Source organism: Nycticebus coucang, chromosome 12 (genome assembly GCF_027406575.1).
Source record: "Nycticebus coucang isolate mNycCou1 chromosome 12, mNycCou1.pri, whole genome shotgun sequence".
Classification (NCBI taxonomy): Eukaryota; Metazoa; Chordata; class Mammalia; order Primates; family Lorisidae; genus Nycticebus; species Nycticebus coucang.
Window position 1 is genome coordinate 72,429,965 of NC_069791.1, and position 18,440 is coordinate 72,448,404.

An 18,440-nucleotide genomic window follows, 5' to 3' on the forward strand; every position below is an offset into this window, starting at 1 on the left:
ACCCACCTGGCCTTTTGTTATTAATTTATTTAAGACAGAATCTGACCATGTTGCCCTCAGTAGAGTGTCCTGGCATCACAGCTCATAGCAACCTCAAATTCTTGGGCTTAAGTGATTCTCTTGCCTCAGCCTCCCAATTAGCTGGGACTACAGGTGCCCGCCACAATGCCCAACTAACCTTTTGTTATTTTTTATTGTGGTTGCCCTCCTACCCTCAAATGTTTTTGGTCCATTGTTGATTGAATTTGTAGATTGAGAACCCAGGGATATGAGGGCCAACTGCACAGGGAAGCTGAGGGAGGGGCAGGGGTGGGGAAGCAGCAGGGTGGCCACTTGATTGGTGAACAACCATTAAATCCAATCAATCGTCAGACTTGGGAGCAGCTTGGGGAAAATAAGTGATAAATGCAGATCGTCCGAAATCATAGCCAAATCAGGGTAGGGACATGGAAAAATGAGAACAAGCAGTTTGCTAGGTGGATCTCCTTTTTATGTTATGTATTCCCTAACAAGAATTGCAAAGATATTCCTTTGTCCAACAACAAGTGCCTATTCCTTTAAGCTTATTTCTCCATGGTTAGCCTTCCCCTAACACAGAACCAGTGATCCAAGGCTCTCATAAAATCTCTGCATAAACAGGGAAAATGGCCTTTGGGCCTCTTCTGTTTTTGAGGTAGAACACAACCACTTTTTGTAGACCTTGTACCCTACTTCTTTTTCTTTTTTTTTTTTTTTTTAGGATTTAAAAAAAATTTTCAGATTAATATGAGGGCACAATTAGGTTACAACGTCTGCATTGTTAGGTAATGTCCCTGTTGTAGTTGTGTGCTGCACCCAGGTGGTGTGCCATATGTTGTGCCCATTAGGTGGGAGCACACCAGTCCCCCTCCCCCACAAACTTGAATTGAGTTTTTCTCATGTGTATTGTTTCATATTTTGCATACATTGGGTTCTTGTGATACTTTACTAAGAAGAATGTGTTTTAACTCCAGGTTAATACAGATGTAAAGTTTCCATTTTTATGGCTGAATAGCATTTCATGGTATACACATACCACAGTTTATTAATACATTCGTGGGTGGCACCTGTGGCTCAAGGAGTAGGGTGCCGGTCCCATATGCCGGAGGTGGCAGGTTCAAACCTAGCCCCGGCCAAAAACCAAAAAAAAGAAAAAAAATACATTTGTGGGTTGATGGGTACTTAGGTTGTTTCCACATCTTGGTGATTATAAATTGAGCTGCAATAAACAATCTAGAGCAAATGTCCTTATGATAAAATGATTTTTCTTGGCTCAGCGCCCATAGCACAGTGGTTACAGTGCCAGCCACATACACAGAGGCTGGCAAGTTCAAACCTGGCCCGGAACAACAGCAACAAAAAATAGCCAGGCATTGTGGCGGGTACCTGTAGTCCCGGCTACTTGGGAGGCTAAGGCAAGAGAATCGCTTAAGCCCAAGAGTTTGAGGTTGCTGTGAGCTGTGATGCCATGACACTTTACCGAGGGCAACATAGTGAGACTGTCTCATAAAAAAACTTTTTTCCTGGGCGGTGCCTGTGGCTCAAGGAGTAGGGTGCTAGTCCCATATGCCAGAGGTGGTGGGTTCAAACCCAGCCCCGGCCAAAAAAAAAAAAAAAGAAAATAAGCAACTGCTGTTTGTTATGGGCAGCGCCTGTGGCTCAGTCGGTAAGGCGCCGGCCCCATATACCGAGGGTGGTGGGTTCAAGCCCGGCCCGGGCTGAACCAAAAAATAGCTGGGCGTTGTGGTGGGCGCCTGTAGTCCCAGCTACTCGGGAGGCTGAGGCAAGAGAATCGCTTAAGCCCAGGAGTTGGAGGTTGCTGTGAGCTGTGTGATGCCATGGCACTCTACCGAGGGCCATAAAGTGAGACTCTGTCTCTACAAAAAAAAAAAAAAAAACTTTTTTCCCTCCCCTGGGTAAACTCCTACTAATGGGATTATGGGATCAAATGAAAGGTCTATTTTGAGTCCTTTTTTGAGACAGAGTCTCACTTTGTCACCCTTGGTAGAGTGCTGCATTGCCCAGCTATTTTTAGGGATGAGGTCTCACTCCAGCTCAGGCTGGTCTCAAACCTGTGACCTCAGGCAATCCATCCGCCTTGGCCTCCCAAGTGCTGAGGATTACAGGCCTGAGCCACCATGCCTGGCATATTTTGAGTTCTTTGAGAATTCTCCATACTTCTTTCCAAAGAGGCTGTATTGTTGCAGGAAGATGAGGCCCAATCTGAGGAGAGAAGGAACACGCAAATACTGTATTTAAGAGGAAAAAGGCTTTTGTTCAGCTGGCAGAGCTAATGGCATAGAAGAATTTGAAATGGCTGCACTCCCTGACTAGCTTGTTCTTTCCCTTTATATCTCCAGTCAAAAAGTTCCAATCCGTGGGTACTCTTTTTTTTTTTTCCCCAGAGACAGAGTCTCACTTTATCGCCCTCAGTAGAGTGCTGTTACGTCACAGCTCACAGCAATCTCCAACTCCTGGGTTTGGGAGACAAGAGAATTGCCCGAGTAGGTGGGACTACTGGTGCCCACAATACCTGGCTATTTTTTGTTGCAATTTGGCCAGGGCTGGGTTTGAACCCACCACCCTCGGCATATGGGGGCATATGGGTTTAGTGCCCTACCCACTGAGCCACAGGCGCCGCCCTCAGGTACCTTTCTCATTGGTCAGTTTGAATCAAGTGGGAAAAGCTGTTCTAGCCCCCACAGAACTACAGGATTTCACAGAAGTGGAAATTTCCAGGTCCTAGGAAGTCAGGTCTACAAATTCCTAAGAGCTGAGTCACCATGGAAAGGACCCTGCAGGTGTATCTTTGTGGCCTCCTTGAGAAGACCTTTGTTCTCCTAGACCTCACCCTTCCTGGGTATCCTCTCTCAGTGTTAGTTTGCAATCCCACCAGCATTGTAAAAGTGTTCCTTTCTCTCCACTGTACCAGCACCTGCAGCAACATCTACATTTTAATCATCTTAGTTCTCTCTATAGTTTGTAATACCTTTTGTTGGGCCATATCCTTTATGGTAGTAAAAGCCTACTAAGAGCCACAGGAAAGAAGGAAAGACCACAGTGACTACTGTTTTTCAGATTCTTGTCGCAGTGGTCTTGCCATATCACTGCTGAGTTGCTTTTCAGGTCTGGTCCACTAGGACTGCCTTATCTTCTTCTGCCTACCAAATGTGCCATCATTGAGGTGAGGTGAAGGGATAAGTTCTCCAAAAGGTAGTAGTTGCTAAGGAAAGTTTTCAAATTGTAAAAACAGGGATGATTTGAGTTAGAAGGCAAACGTGGTAGGTAGAAAAACCTTCCTGTCTTTTCTTTTTCTGCCTCCCTGTGCCCTGCTTTGACTAGTCTGCCTTTGGATGTGGGGGAGGAGACCCTTGGTGAGCCCTGCAGTCCTAGTAGGGCTGTACTTAAACCCTCCCTGTGGGTGGTCCACAGTGCTGGGGGCAGGTGGTGGGCCTGGGAAGGTGCCATTGAGTATGACCTTGGTCTGACTGCGAGGAAGCGTGGAAAGGGCATGCTGTGAAAACCTTTAGGGTGCATGGTGAGCAGGCAGTGGCTGTAGACACCACCCTCTATAAAGATAAGCTGGGGCTTCCTGTTCCCTCTTTGGGGCTTTTTCTTCCTTTTCTTTAAAAGTAATTTTTTTTTTTTTTTTTCTTTGTAGAGACAGAGTCTCACTTTATCGCCCACGGTAGAGTGCCGTGGCGTCACACAGCTCACAGCAACCTCCAACTCCTGGGCTTAGACGATTCTCTTGCCTCAGCGTCTCGAGTAGCTGGGACTAGAGGCGCCCGCCACAATGCCCGGCTATTTTATTGTTGCAGTTTTTGGCTGGGGCTGGGTTCGAACCTGACCTCAGTATATGGGGCCAGTGCCCTGCCCATGAGCCATAGGCACTGCCCTAACAGTAACTTTTTATTTGATCAACGTATAATACGTGGCTATAGCTTAAAAATTGAGTACTACTAAAATGCTTACAACAAATACTAGCAGCCACATTCCCTTTTCCTTATGGAGGGTGCTTAGCTGCAGCTCCTGGTTTCTGGGCGACATGCAGAGACCATGGTGCTTGGTTCATCCATTTCAGGCCTTACCCTCTGCCTGCCAGTGACTGTTTCCTCCCTTGGCCCAGCCTCCTTCTCATAGCTTCTCTGCTGTCTTGCCTTCCCTGGGCTTTGGAGATACTTCTTTCCTTCAGGTGTTGGTCTCAGATGTGAGATGCCCGTGTGATCAGTATGAGGCCATCCAGGTATGCAGCTCTGAGTCTGGGAAATATCAGGAGTCCCTATTTTTACCTTTTGAAAAAGTCAGTTTTTACTTTTTGAAAAAGAGCAAGGTTTGGCTGAAAGGGTTGGGCACTGACCCCATATGCTGGAGGTAGTGGGTTCAAGCCCGGCCCCGGCCAAAAACTGAAGAAAAAAAAAAAAAGCAAGGTTTGTGTGTTTTTGTTTGTTTTTTTTTGCAGCTAAGCCATTTTTGCCCTGGGTCTGATGACATCTGCAAAGCTATATGCTGCAGACCCCACCCAGGGGTGCGGGCTTCTGCCCTAGGGTCCTCACTGGCAACCCAAAAGGCATCCTCATGTCTGTGTCTGGGAAGGCACCTGAGGGTGATCAGCTTGTGTGTCTTTACTCTATTCCATACTTTTTACATTTTTCCTTAGTATGATCTTCTGTGGCTAATCAGGAAAAAAGAGTGATGTTTGAAATATTTAAATATCAAGGAGGGGCCCTCTGGTCTTCAAGGTCCCAGAATATGAGCAGGCTTCTAGCAGGTGAGTCCAGGTGTGCCCGAGCCTTCCCCACTGCCTGGCCCTGCTCTGCCTGGAGGGGGCCATGGTGGGGATGCACCCTGCCCTCCCCACCCCACCCAACCTTGCTCTTCTGCACAGGTAGCCATGGTGGAGGTGCAGCTGGAGACGCAGTACCAGTACCCGCGGCTGCTGCTCATTGCCTTCAGCGCCTGTACCACAGTATTGGTGGCCGTGCACCTGTTTGCTCTGCTCATCAGCACATGCATCCTGCCGAACGTGGAGGCTGTGAGCAACATCCACAACCTCAACTCCATCAATGAGTCGCCGCACGAGCGTATGCACCCCTACATTGAGCTGGCCTGGGGCTTCTCCACCGTGCTGGGCATCCTGCTCTTCCTGGCTGAGGTGGTGCTCCTCTGCTGGATCAAGTTTCTCCCTGTGGATGCCAGGCGCCAGCCTGGCCCCGGCAGCCACACAGGCTGGCAGGCCGCCCTCGTGTCCACCATGATCATGGTGCCTGTGGGCCTCATCTTTGTGGTCTTCACCATCCACTTCTACCGCTCGCTGGTGCGCCACAAGACAGAGCGCCACAACCGTGAGATTGAGGAGCTGCACAAGCTCAAGGTGCAGCTAGATGGGCACGAGCGTAGCCTGCAGGTCGTGTGAGGGGCTGGGGGCCTGTGGTGGGCCTGTGCCTGGGAGTCAGGAGCAAACTGCTTGCATTTGGGGAGACTCAAAAATGCAGACTTGCACCCCAGGCTGCTTAGATACTGCCAGATAGTTCAAGACCAAAGTTGTACTCCTGTCTTAATGTAATAACCCAGATGATTTTCCTGAAAATGTGGAACATCTGGTAGTTAAACAAGAGGCTCTTCTTGGCTGCCAGGGGCATGTCTGATGGCGATAAGGCAAGGACTGTGGCAGTCACCTGGGAGCAGGAAGGCAGATTGGTGCTTCTCTTCCCAGCCCTGGGGGAAGTTGAGTGGCCTGGATTGGTGGGCAGCAGGCAGGAGCTTAGGGCACAAGTCAGTACAGCATGTGGGATGGGTGCTGCAGCTGATGTCAAAGTTGTTAGTCCTTGCAGGAGACTTCCAAGGGTGAGGCCTGGCCAGGGCCAAGGAGGTGCATCCATGAGCGGTGCGAGGTGCCCACTGAGGAGGCCAAGTTAGTTGAGGGCACTAAGCTCAAATTCTTTTCCCAGCCAGCATGAAGCCCAAGACACATTGACTCAGTGAGGCCACCAGGTTGGGAAAGGACTCAGTCTAAAAGCCTCCATCTCTTGGTCATAGAATGACCCCTTAGCCTAAGTCAGCTCCCTTTGGGCTCTGTCAGCAGCAGGACTGGGGCCCAGCAGCTGAGCCTTCCCAGCTTGCTGCTGCTTGTAGCCCCAGGTGGCAGGAGGGACAGCTTGGGGGGAACTTCTTATCTAGACAGGCCATTGGCTTGGTCTGGCCTGTGGATAGTGGGTCTAGGAGCCAGCCTAGGCCAAGTGCAGGCCCTCTTTGTTAGGACACCAAGAAACTGCAGGGATGGCAAGATCCGATCCCCCGTGTGCTCCCTTGCTGGGCCCTCCAGGCCTCTGCCAACACAGGATCCCTAGTTCACACAGTGACTTAGCTGTGCAGTATGGTTGCAGTGTTTTCACTGAAGTGATCTGCTAGACCTTCCCCTGTGTTCTCGGGCCCCACAGCACCCTGAGCTGTTACACACCATGTTGACCCCACTCCCCGCCAGCAACCTGGAGAAGCACTTTTTTTTTTTTTTTGAGACGGAGCCTCAAGCTGTCGCCCTGGGTAGAGTGCCGTGGCATCACAGCTCACAACAACCTCCATCTCCTGGGCTCAAGCAATTCTCTTGCTTCAGCCTCCCAAGTAGCTGGGACTACAGGCACCCGCCACAATGCCCGGCTATTTTTTGGTTGCAGCCGTCATTGTTTGGCAGGCCCAGGGTGGAATCAAACCTGCCAGCTCAGGTGTATGTGGCTGGCACCTTAGCCACTTGAGCCACAAGCGCCGAGCTGAGAAGCACATTTTTGTTCTTATGGTCATTGGGCTTTGTTGTGCTCTGATTACAGTTCTTTTTTTTTTTTTTTTTTTTTGGCCGGGGCTGGGTTTGAACCCGCCACCTCCGGCATATGGGACCGGCGCCCTACTCCTTGAGCCACAGGAGCCGCCCTGATTACAGTTCTTTTAACAGTTCAATATCACTGCAGGGTCTGGGTTGTCTGTGCTGTGGAATTCCAGGTAGCCTGGGTGAGGTCTCTGGGACATGAATGCTGTTGAGAACACAGACGTTAACATGCAGCTCAGAGATGTCAAGGGTGAGGCTGAGTCCCACTGTAAGTTTTTAGTACCTATGGGGAGCCTGGACATCGTGCCCTGTGGGGCCAGAGAAGACCCCTCCATCTTTCCAAGGATAGGTCATGTCCCCTGCAGACATTTGTCTGTGACACACTTGCCTTCTAGTGCATGTCTGTATTTCCACAGAGCCTTGTTGAAAAGGTTCTGGGGCGGCGCCTGTGGCTCAGTGAGTAGGGCGCCGGCCCCATATGCCGAGGGTGGTGGGTTCAAACCCAGCCCCGGCCAAACTGCAACAAAAAAATAGCCGGGCGTTGTGGCGGGTGCCTGTAGTCCCAGCTACTTGGGAGGTTGAGGCAAGAGAATCACGTAAGCCCAAGAGTTAGAGGTGCTGTGAGCCGTGTGACGCCACGGCACTCTACCCGAGGGCAGTACAGTGAGACTCTGTCTCTACAAAAAAAAAAAAAAATAGGGCGGCACCTGTGGCTCAAGGAGTAGGGCGCCGGTCCCATATGCCGGAGGTGGTGGGTTAAAACCCAACCCCGGCCAAAAAAAATCACAAAAAAAAAATTAAATAAAGAAATAAAGAAAAGGTTCTTCTGATTTAATGTTTTTGCTTTCCTAATGAACATCAGCATCACTCCTGCCTTGTGTCCTGGCAGAGCCAAGATGGGCTGGCTCTTCTCAAAGGGTGGCTCTCCAAGGCTGGAAGGGCAACAGGCCCTTATTCTGGCCTGAGACTTTTAAGAGGGCTATGCTGGGCCCTCTCCTGCTGCCCACCTTTCTGGGCCAGCTGGTGCTCCTTCTCATGGAGCACCGCACATGGACTGTGGAAAGTGCATCTGGAGAGCTGTTTGCCTGGTGTGGGCCAATAGCATCAGGGCCACATGATAGAGACAGGGCCATATACATGTCTAGTGCTCTGATCAGGAGAAAGTGGTCTTACAGTTTCTTGTTCTCTGCTTTCATCCAGAGAGTGCTCTCCCAGCTCCAGCCTCCAGTTCTGAGACCTGAGGCAAACAATTGCTGTGGGAGCTAACATGGAGATGGGCCATGCTCATCAGGAGGGGAGACATTAGAGTTGCCCCAGAGCTTCTGGAGAGATGAGGGGTAAAGTTACTCTTGGGAGGTGCAGAGACAACTCCAATAGGCAGCTTGGAAGATAGGAAAACCATTTGCAAGTTAGAAATTTGGTTCCTGGAAGGTTAGCCTGATTTTTTTTTTTTTTTTTTTGTAGAGACAGAGTCTCACTTTTATGGCCCTCAGTAGAGTGCTGTGGCCTCACACGGCTCACAGCAACCTCTAACTCTTGGGCTTACGCGATTCTCTTGCCTCAGCCTCCCGAGTAGCTGGGACTACAGGCGCCCACCACAACGCCCGGCTATTTTTTGGTTGCAGTTTGGCCGGGGCCGGGTTTGAACCCGCTGCCCTCGGTATATGGGGCCGGCGCCTTATCGACTGAGCCACAGGCGCCGCCCAGGTTAGCCTGATTTTTGTTTTGTTTTTTTTTGTAGAGACAGAGTCTCACTGTACCACCCTCGGGTAGAGTGCCATGGCATCACATGGCTCACAGCAACCTCTAACTCTTGGGCTTACGCGATTCTCTTGCCTCAGCCTCCCAAGCAGCTGGGACTACAGGCGCCCGCCAAAACTCCCGGCTATTTTTTGTTGTAGTTTGGCCGGGGCTGGGTTTGAACCCGCCACCCTCGGCATATGGGGCCGGCGCCCTACTCACTGAGCCACAGGCGCCGCCCAAGGTTAGCCTGATTTTTAAGTGTATTATAACTATGGCCTGTGCCTGGTGAGAGGTTCCACAGGCTGCCCTGGGGTCATTATGGGCTTGCCCTAGTTTCAGATAGAACCTTCCTGGTGCTCCTAAAACAAGCACCCTCAGACAGGCTGAGGCCCTTTCCACTGTGGAACACACTCTTATCTATAGTACCTGTCCACAAGTCTCAAAAAGCAAGTGTTTCTGCTTCAGACTTAGAAGGCAGAATATGTCTCCGCGTCTTCTGGGAAGGTCTGTTGAGGACAAAACCACAGGAGCCTGAGTGAGTCAGGGGTCACCTGCAGCTGTTACGTGTCTTGTGCTCATCATTTATGCATGACACTATACAGATCATGCGTGGATTTTTAAAACAGTTGCCCTGGATTGAACTGAATAAACTAGTAAAGCTGTTCAAAGCTCCTTCTGTTCTTGGCAAGACATTGCAGGCAGGGGGACATGCTGCAGCCCTGGTCCTTCCCTGGTATCTGCTGCAAGGGTGAGTCCTTCTGGATACCATCTACCTCCTCTTGTGGCTGGTGACTGGCTGGAGTCCTAATAGGCTGCTCCGTGAGAGGGTGTGGACACCCAGATACACCGTCATGGGATCCCACTAACTGGGTCCCAACGGTAAGTGCCTCTGCCTGCCACTTCCTTTCCAAGTGGGGCCCTCTCTTTCTGGAAACACAGGAAGAGGCAAGAGAGCTCGCATATGGAGGCTACAGTTTCCTTAAAGGGAAATCCTTTGTCAGTTCAATGGAGCACTCCTGCAGTGAGCCCAGTGAGCCTGCAGCCTGCGATGGTTCACACCTGCAGACCCACTGAGAGAGAGCTTTTGTCTTGATTCTGATGGCTTGGGAAAGTCACAGGGTAGAGTCCATAGTGCCCTGAGTGGGACCCTGCAGACCACTGCTAGAATAGAACTGAGCCCGGAGGCTCCTTGCTAAGCCCTCTTTCCAGGCCACCTGCTGGCCACTTGGGGGTTGCTGTGGTACATGGGACAGGCAGGCAGTTCAACACCAATCTAGGAAGGAATAACTCCAGAGAATGCTCCTGGGACCAAGCTCTGTCCCTTTCCACTCCTGAGTTAGGACCTGCCCAGACAGCACCACCTACACTCTGAACAAACAGCACTGAGGCCCCTGAACGTCTTTCCAAAGGGCAGGCCAAGGGGTCAGCTGAGTTGCCCGACTGACTTGGGAGTAGGAAACTGTAGGAAGCTGCTATCAGAATGGACCCTGCTGCATTAGTGTGTCCCCCATAGAGAACTCTTGCAGGCCTTCTTGAGACTGCAGGAACATTGTAGCAGACAGCAAAGTCTGCACAACACATGTCTGCTGCCAAGGAAAGTGTAGGAGTATGTATGATGGCCACTTGAAACGTGAGATAAGCAAATGTCCTTACTCCACAGGTGGTGGGGGCGGGGCCCAGCACTTCAGAAATGTGCAGGGCAGGCTACCAAGGGCCAGGCCTGGCACCCTCCATCCCTATCCCCAGCTGGGTGAGGTGTGGCTATGACACGTTGTGGCTGTGGACACAGAAGGCACATAGGGCCTAGTGGTCTTCACATCACAGCTTTTAGGACAGACTCAACTCTGAGGGTCACCAACCTTTCATGTAATGAATGTTTCCTACAGTTTATCTGTGGGATTACTACAAGGGCCAACTGTCAAATGCTTGGCCAGCACTGAGGAATGCTAGGAAAGAACACATTTCTTTGCTCAATAGCTTCCCAAACCTCTCCTGGTGAAGTCTCTGTGTGCATTGGTCCCCAAATGCGCATCTCCCACAGAACCCTTGGCTGATGGAGCATTCTGTAGACTCTGCCCCCGGGTGCCTACCTGGCCCAGCTGGTATCTGCATGGGGTCATGGCATTGGGAAGAAACTGCTCCATCCTCGCTGATGAGGGAGCAGCTGTCTGGGCTCCCACTCCCACCCCCTGGCAGCTGAGGGTGTGGAGAACGGGCCTCTACCCTGGGCTGGAGGGCTTCTATCTGGTTTTCCTGAGGGTCTTCACAGGGTTCTTCAAGCCGCACAGGGGGCTCAGTAGCTGGGATGCCATTTCACCAGGTGGTAGATGGCAGCCAGCAGCTCCCCTGCCCAGAGGCTCTAGAAGCTTCGAAGAGTGACCTGGCAGAATGGTGCGGACTACCCGATGAGGCCTTGCTCCCCCAAATGTGGCTCTAGGCACATGCAGGGAGCCGAGTGTGTCTCATAAACAACATGAGGGCTAGCCATGCAGGTTCAGGCTCCTGGCCACTGTTGTGCGTGGGCAGCTGTCCATCCAAGTAAGCCTGCAGCCAGAGTGAACAACCTTGTATCCTAGGAGGTGAGGAGCCTTCCCCCCACTCCTTTTTTTCTGAGACAACAGTCTGTTGCCCCAGGCTAGAGGTGCTGTGTCCTACTTGTTAACAGCCTTATAGAAAAGGAGGGACAGGCTCTCAGGGTTTTCCCTGCCTTCACCACAGCCCTCTGGCTCCGAAGTTGTCACCAACTCTGAAATCTAGACTTCAAATCCTCTGTCATTTCTGTTCTTCAACAAGCTCCCCAAATGAAGGGACCAGGCCGGGGGAGTGGGGAGGGTAGTGAAGCCTCATTAAGAGAGACAGATAAAGGAGAAAATGGTTTTAAATGTTTCCAGCCTTTTTAGGCTCAAACTATCCCACTGTCCCCAAACTGTGACAAATAACCAAAGCAGAATGGCTACAGTGCAGGTCAAAGGGGACAGACGTGAGGTGCATTCCCAACACAACCAGTTCCTGCGCAGGGCTCATGCTGCCTATGGCATTGGGAGTCAGACATCTCCTAAAACCTAATGAGCTGGGAAAAATGACATTGCTGGGCTCCTGACTTCAATCTCAAGCCTGGCCAACTCTAGGACCAGTGACTCTGGCCAGGCCCCGTGCCATCTCCTGTCCCCAGGGAGGAGCTCACACAGGTCTTCCTTGGAAGGAAAGAGCGATTTGCAGGAGTTCATGGCCCAGTTCCTGCTGCGTCCCTCCAGGACAGAACTCAGCTGACAGCTCCCTGAAGGTGGCACAGACACGGCGGGCCTTGATGTGTCTGCGGTGGATGGCATGCTTCCACTGGTGCCGTGCAGCCCCTGTTAGCACCAGCAGGGAGCGTCGAGGTAAGGAGATAGCCACTTCTACCTCCTGGCACAGCACAGACCTGCTGGGGGCTATCATACTGTCCACCAAGGCCTCTGGGGCAGCCAATGGGGCTGAGCAGAGCAGGAGGCTGCCGGGCGCCTTGCGGCACATGGACAACACAGTTGGGGACAGGAGGCTGAGGCTCACCAGCCGCTCCCCCCACAGCCAGGTATCATCCAAGTGGGGGTCAATGGCAGAGCCCCACTCAGGGCAATAGTCCAGGTTACACTGTTCAACGGGCTGGAAGCCCTCCAGCCCAGGATAGAGGCCCATTCTCCGCACCACCTCACGGCTAAAGCTGGGAAGACCTCGGAAGCCTGCAGTCTTTAGCTTCTGTTTCCGAAAGTTGACTTTGGGGCCATAATCCTAAAGGATTAAGACAAAAGGGCGGTGAAAAAGTGTTTTAACTTCACAGACCAGGTCTAAACAATTTAGTTAAAATGACCATGGCAAAGCAAAAGCCCTGACTTCAAGGATGGGACATTCTAGCAAGAGGAGGCAGACACCAAAGAGCTAGAAATAAACAGCAGGGCAGCACCAGTGGCTCAAAGGAGTAGGGCGCTGGCCCCATATGCTGGAGGTTGCAGGTTCAAACCCAGCCCCGGCCAAAAACTGGAAAAAAAAAAAAAAAAAAAGGTATATGTCCAATGAAATGTTATTCAGCCACAAAAGAAATGAAGCACTGACATGTGGATGATTTAACATGGATGAACATTGAAAACTGCTCAGTGAAATAAGCCAGACACCAAAGGTCACACACTGTACCATTCCATTTGTATGAAATATCCAGAGCAGGCAAATCCACAGAGACAGCAGCTTAGTGGGTGCCAGGGAAGGCGAGAATGAGGTATGACTGCTAATGGGGATGGTTTATTTATTTATTTGAAACAGAGTCTCACTATGTCGCTCTCAGTACAATGCTGTGGTGTCGCAGCTCACAGCAACCTTGAACTCTTGGGCTTAAGCAATTCTCTTGCCTCAGCCTCCCAAGTAACTAGGACTACAGACGTCTCCCACAACACCTGGCTTTCTTTTTTTTTGGTTGCAGTTGTCATTGTTGTTTAGCTGGCCTGGGCTGGGTTCAAACCTGTCAGCCTTGGTGTATGTGACTGGCACTATAACCACTGTGCTGTGGGCACTGAGCCAAGGGATGGGGTTTCTTTTTGAGTGATGAAAATGTTCTGGAATTAAAATACACATACTCTGCAGAGACCCTTGCTGCCCACAACCCCTGGGTTAGGGAGCCTCATCCACTGCCAACCATTAGGGTGTGGGGGGGTATGGCCATAAAGCTCTGAGCAGTGGGACTGTCCCTGCAGCCTGGTCCAGCTCGGGTCTGGCCTACCTGTTTTCTCCGTCCAGACTGTGACAGCTTCCAGGGCTCCTGGTCCATGAGACAAACCATCTCAGCTTCTTCCTCCCGGGTCACAAAATCCTCTATCACCATCACTCCCGGGAAAGGGAAGGCCCAGCCCTCAAAGTCAGACTCCTCGGCGCCCACGGCCCAACCAGTGTCTGAGCAGTAAATGAAATGGTGTGTTTTCTGCAAAAGAAACATGGGTCCTAGGCCAGGTGTGGTGGCTCATGCCTGTTACCCTAGCACTCTGGGAGGCTGAGGTGGATGGATTGCTTGAGCTCAGGAGTTCAAGACCAGTCTGAATAAGAACAAGACCCCATCTCTACTAAAAATAGAAAAAATAGCCAGGCATTGTGGCAGCACCTATAGTCCCAGCTACTCGGGAGGCTGAGTCAAGAGGATTACTTGAACCCAGGTGTTTGAGGTTGCTGTGAGCTATTGACACCACAGCACTCTACCAGGATGACAGAATGAGACTCTTGTCTCAAAAAAACAAAAACAAAAACAGGGCTTGGCACCTGCAGCTCAGTGAGTAGGGCACTGGCCATATACACCGAAGGTGGTGGGTTCGAGCCCAGCCTGGGCCTGCTAAAAAACAATGACAACTGCAACCAAAAGATAGCTGGGCGTTGTAGTCCCAGCTACTCAGGAGGCTGAGGCATGAGAATTGCTTAAGCCCAAGAGTTTGAGATTGCTGTGAGCTATGACGCCACCGCACTCTACCGAGGGTGATACAGTGAGACTCTGTCTCAAAAACAAACAAACAAACAAACAAAACAGGTACTAAAGCCATGGCAGCCCTCTCTCACCAGGCACACCCTGTCCTCTGGTCCCTTGTGAACAGCCCCTGCCTGGGCTGGCTGCCTCTGAGTGGGTTTCCAATGGCTCAGTTCTACCTGGAAGCCACTTCAAGAAGGTGGAATCCATGCCACAAGCTGCCCTAGGGAAGGCCCATAGCTTTTTTGAGTTAATAACTAGGGCTCCCTTCTCACTCTGCCTTTGTAAAAGAAAAGCCTCTGCATAATCCTATTTTCATACTCCATATTACAAAGGAGGCTCAGCAAAGTTAAAGAGCTGGCCCAAGGCTGTTCCTCGTTTCTATGTGGCATTTTCCGTCTTCCTTAGCCACAGGAGGACTGAAGGAGACCTGTGTGAAAGCATCCAGCCCTGAAACTGCTAATCCTAGAACTGAGGCCTCAAGGCTGTCTGGGGGTAAGTGGCACATGCTGGGAGGCCAGCGCGTGGTGTCCACTCTAGCAGAGGCTTTATCGGTCCAGGTTCCTGCTCTCTTCCTCTTCCTATATATTATATGCCAGCACCATGAACTTCTGCACTCCGCACTCTTGCCTTTTTTTTTTTTTAAGACACAGTCTCAAGCTGTGGCCCTGGGTAGAGTATTGTGGCGTGTAGCAACCTCCAACTTAGGCTCGAGGGATCCTCTTGCCTCAGTTTTTAGTTTTTTTTTTTTTTTTAGTAGAGGCGGGGATCTTGCTGTTGCTCAGGCTGGTCTCGAACTTGTGAGCTCAAGCAATCCATTGGCCTCGGCCTCCCAGAGTGCTAGGATTACAGGTGTGAGCCACCACTCTGTCTTAACATCTGCTTCCAGGAAGCCCAGCTGCCTTCCCCTGCCCTTTATCTGTGCACCCCAGCCTCTTTAGGTGGGGCTGACCTGTGCCTATCATGAGTCTTAGTATTGGCCAAAGTGCAGCCTCCTCTCCCTGGACCTTACTCTGCTTGCCTCTCCCAGCTGAGCTTCAGCTGAGCTCCCCAGCACCCCAGCTTCTCCTCTCCTGTATTCCAGGCAGACCCCAAGTCATGCTGCCAATGACGACTACTTAAATCTCTCCCTTGGCTTCAGCTACACTTTCCTCTTCTGGCTCTCTTCATTAAAGAGTTAATGAGATAGCTAATATCTGCATCCATAGTATTAGGCATTTTACATGGATTATCTAGTCCCCCTCCCCTCCTAGGACAACCCTAGGAGGAAGATAACATGACTGTTTCTATGTGTGAGCTGGGGGCACAGATGTGTGCAGGTTCTGGCCAAAGCCACCCAGCTATGACTCAGAGGCCTTCAGAACTCAGGCCAGGCCTCTGTGGCCTCTCTTTTCCTCTCCCATCCCTAGGCTCTTGCTGTGGGCCCTTGATTTTTCTCTGTTCTCTCTGGGGATCTCACTCCCTTCTAAAGTTTCACCACTAGCCTCTGACTGCAGCTTGGACATCCCCTGAGCTTTGGACCACTATCTCCTGTCTCCTGGGCCTCCCACATGGGGCACATTAAAACTGGGAGGCATCCTTGACATCTGACTCTCCTTGTCCCACAGCCATCAGGCTGGGATAGTATTTACTAAACAGTCTTATATCATCACATCCATATCTGCTGGCACAGTTCAGACATTCTGCAATTAAAAAAAATTATCAGTTCGTTCACATTGTTGTGCAGCCATCACCATTATCCTTCTCCAAAATGTTTTCATCCCCTAAAACTAAAACTCTGTCCCTATTAAATAATAACTTCCTTCTCTCCTTCCTCACTCCCTGACAACCATTCTACTTTGTTTCTATGGGTACTTAGTAGGAGTAATCCTTCCTAGCCCAGACTTCTACCCACCCAGTCCCCATGGCTGACACTCATTTGCAACCGTACCTCAGGCCCTACAACCGTACAGTACTTCAGGCCAACCCAAAAGGTTCTGAATTTATTTCATTAGTTAACTGGAATGAATTGCCTCCTTGCCCATTTACGTCTATGGCCTTTAGGCACAGTGGGTTTGAATTCAACACCCTCCACACTTTTTTTTCTTCCTTTCCTTAAACACGGGGTCTCGCTGTTGCTCAGGCTGGTCTCCAACTCCTGAGCTCCAGCAATCTACCCGCCAGCACTCTCCCTCCACACTTTCCAAGTTGTTTACCCCACGTGCCAGTGACGTCCCCAGCACCAGACCAGAGAAGCTAAGTGGAGATTTACTGATTCCTCCAAAGTCCCAGAGGTGAGCTGCCCCTTCCTCACTCTTAAGCCTCAACCCGTAACCCACCTACCACAAGAGCCTCAGACAGGCTTTGATTCCAGCCTGTCTGATGACCACGCTAGGCCTCAGTTTCCTCGTATAAAGAATGAAATTTGTAGGCGCGGTCCCTCTTCCAGCCCTTACCCCCAGAGGGTGCTGCCAGGGCGGATCACTACTGCGCTGCTGCTCGCAGATCAAACAGGTCCGGATGCCCTTGCAACCGCATTGCTGAAGGACCTCGGGCACATCGACCGCCGCCGCAGCCGCCGCCATCGCGCCGTTCCAGCGGCCACGGCGCAGGCGCGGGGGTCGCGGGCCGCTGGGGCCTCTGGGAGTTGTAGTCCGCGCGGGAGGAACGCGGTCTCGGCTCTGCTTCCTTCCGGTCGTCGGAACCCGCGGATCGCACCAGCTGGCTTGCGCAGCTCTGGTTCGTGGGCTTGGCTGCCCACGGACTCCCCTGGCCGACTGTAGGAGGCGCGGGCTCCACCAGACACCAGGGTCGCCGACTGGGCCAGTGTGTGGGCCGTACTTCTTCGCCATGGGCCCCCTCTCAGCACAGCTGCTGATGGAGCGCGGGCGCCCCAAGAGCAACCGGCTGGGGAAGATCCGGAGCCTGGAGTAAGAACCGGGCCCGGGGCGAGGTTGTGTCCGCGGAGCCGGGACCTTGTCACACGCCACCGCGGTCTGGGTCGCTAGGCAATCGGGAGGCAAAGCTGGGACCCTTCCCCACTCCCTGCCCGTCCCGGTTATCGCCCTCTCGGTTTGGCAGAGTCGCGCCTAACGTCTTCTTGTAAAGAGATGCCCAGGATCCCTCCCATACCACTTACCGGGTGGGCCTCTGGCAGCTGGGGACATAGCCTTACAGAAAGAGAATATTGGGCAACCTGTTGAGGTCCTAGGTGGCCAGGGAAGCCAGAGGAGCCCCCAGAGGATCAGGAAGAGCATCCTGGACGGGACTGTGCTGCTCCTAGTTCTAAAGTAGTTTCAAGATTTTTTTTCAAAGGGGCATGGGGGATGCTGCACATGTACAAGAAATTCCTGCCGCCCCTGAGCCCTTCCTGTCTGCCCCCGCCCAGCCTTTCCGGGCTGAAGCTGCTCTCAGAACACCTGGACCCCAAGCTCCTATGCCGCCTGACGCAGCTGCAGGAGCTGGATCTCTCCAACAACCAGCTGGAGACGCTGCCTGACAACCTGGGCCTTTCCCGCCTGCGAATCCTCCGCTGTGCTAACAACCAGCTGGGGGATGTTACTGCCTTGTGCCAGTTCCCGCAGCTTGAAGAGCTCAGCCTGGAGGGTAACCCCTTCCTGACAGTAAGTGGGGGCTCCTACTAGCCCAGCGGGGGGTGGGGGACAGGACTCTTGAGCTCAGTCTCTTTAGCCCCAGAGCCACTGTTCCTTCACTCCTCCAGGTCAGTGACAACCTGAAGGTTTCCTTTCTCCTGCCCAAACTCCGTAAGGTCAATGGCAAAGATGCATCCTCGACCTGCTCTCAGGTGGAGAACCTGAACCGAGAACTCACCAACAGGGTAAGGGGGGAGGGAAGTTTATCATGGTGTTCTTGAGAGCTGTAGGGGTCCTTGAGTAAGGGGGAACAGAATTGGACCTCCAGAATTGAGAAGGGTGCCTGACAGGGGCTTTTTGCCCCAATAGTGTCTGGCCTGACATGCTGCTCTAAACCTGGCTGTGGTCCTGCCTTGCAGGCCCTGCTGGGGAGGCTTTTCCTGGGCTGTTTCTTTACATTTGTGTGGTGCTGAGGTTTGTGCAATCTTCTGTGACCCGCTGTAGTTTGGGGAGGCTTCCGTCAGGCAGTGAGATTGAGATACCTGCTGCCATGAGATTGTGGGCAGGGGTCCAGGAGAGCTGAGCTGGGCTGGGTGGGGTCTGGATCTGGCCCTTTTTTTTTTTTTTACCAGGTCACAGCTCACTGGGAGAAGTTCATGGCTGCACTGGGTCCAGAAGAAAATGCTGAGAAGGCCCAGGCAGACTTTGTGAGGTCTGCTGTCAGGGATGTCCGTTATGGGCCTGAATCCCTCAGCGAGTTCACCCAGTGGCGGGTATGTCATGTCCCGTTGGGGTGGGAGTTAGTTGTCCT

At 51.9% G+C, this 18,440-nt stretch overlaps 3 protein-coding genes across 13 annotated transcripts in view; 2 read left to right on the forward strand and 1 right to left on the reverse strand.

Moving 5' to 3' along the window:
- Positions 1-18,440, forward strand: part of ORAI2 (ORAI calcium release-activated calcium modulator 2) — a 204,060-nt gene that overhangs the window by 8,753 nt on the left and 176,867 nt on the right. For 4 of the 8 annotated variants that reach the window (XR_008373444.1, XR_008373440.1, XR_008373442.1 and 1 more), the window contains exons 4-5: positions 4,907-6,827; positions 6,938-7,505. Coding sequence is in view for 1 of the 8 variants with exons in the window: in XM_053557508.1 (XP_053413483.1) it covers positions 4,907-5,434 (528 nt within the window). In the remaining 7 variants the exon portion in view is untranslated. Of the gene's footprint in view, positions 1-4,678; positions 4,790-4,906; positions 6,845-6,937; positions 7,507-18,440 lie in introns of those variants that run through there. The other 4 variants (XR_008373446.1, XR_008373445.1, XR_008373441.1 and 1 more) reach the window with 4 other exon arrangements.
- Positions 8,794-16,888, reverse strand: ALKBH4 (alkB homolog 4, lysine demethylase). Its single transcript, XM_053557492.1, has 3 exons — positions 16,493-16,888; positions 13,329-13,526; positions 8,794-12,349 (listed from the first exon to the last, which is right to left on the reverse strand). Exons 1-3 carry the CDS (start codon positions 16,886-16,888, stop codon positions 11,762-11,764), a joined length of 1,182 nt encoding a protein of 393 aa, XP_053413467.1. The 3' UTR covers positions 8,794-11,761.
- The window catches only part of LRWD1 (leucine rich repeats and WD repeat domain containing 1), a 92,765-nt gene continuing 91,127 nt past the window's right edge, over positions 16,803-18,440 (forward strand). For all 4 annotated transcript variants that reach the window (XR_008373433.1, XR_008373434.1, XM_053557478.1 and 1 more), the window contains exons 1-4: positions 16,803-16,966; positions 17,425-17,659; positions 17,758-17,874; positions 18,262-18,402. Coding sequence is in view for 2 of the 4 variants with exons in the window: in XM_053557478.1 (XP_053413453.1) it covers positions 16,887-16,966; positions 17,425-17,659; positions 17,758-17,874; positions 18,262-18,402 (573 nt within the window). In the remaining 2 variants the exon portion in view is untranslated. The remainder of the gene's footprint in view (positions 16,967-17,424; positions 17,660-17,757; positions 17,875-18,261; positions 18,403-18,440) is intronic.

Bases quoted from the DNA above. Each gene is read 5' to 3' on its own strand.
- ALKBH4 (XM_053557492.1), bottom strand. From the start codon at position 16,888: ATGGCGAAGAAGTACGGCCCACACACTGGCCCAGTCGGCGACCCTGGT. The intron at 13,527-16,492 runs GTAAGGGCTGGA...TTTCTTTTGCAG, and splicing joins CCTGGCAGCACCCTCTGGGG to AAAACACACCATTTCATTTA. The intron at 12,350-13,328 runs GTAGGCCAGACC...TTAATCCTTTAG, and splicing joins AGTCTGGACGGAGAAAACAG to GATTATGGCCCCAAAGTCAA.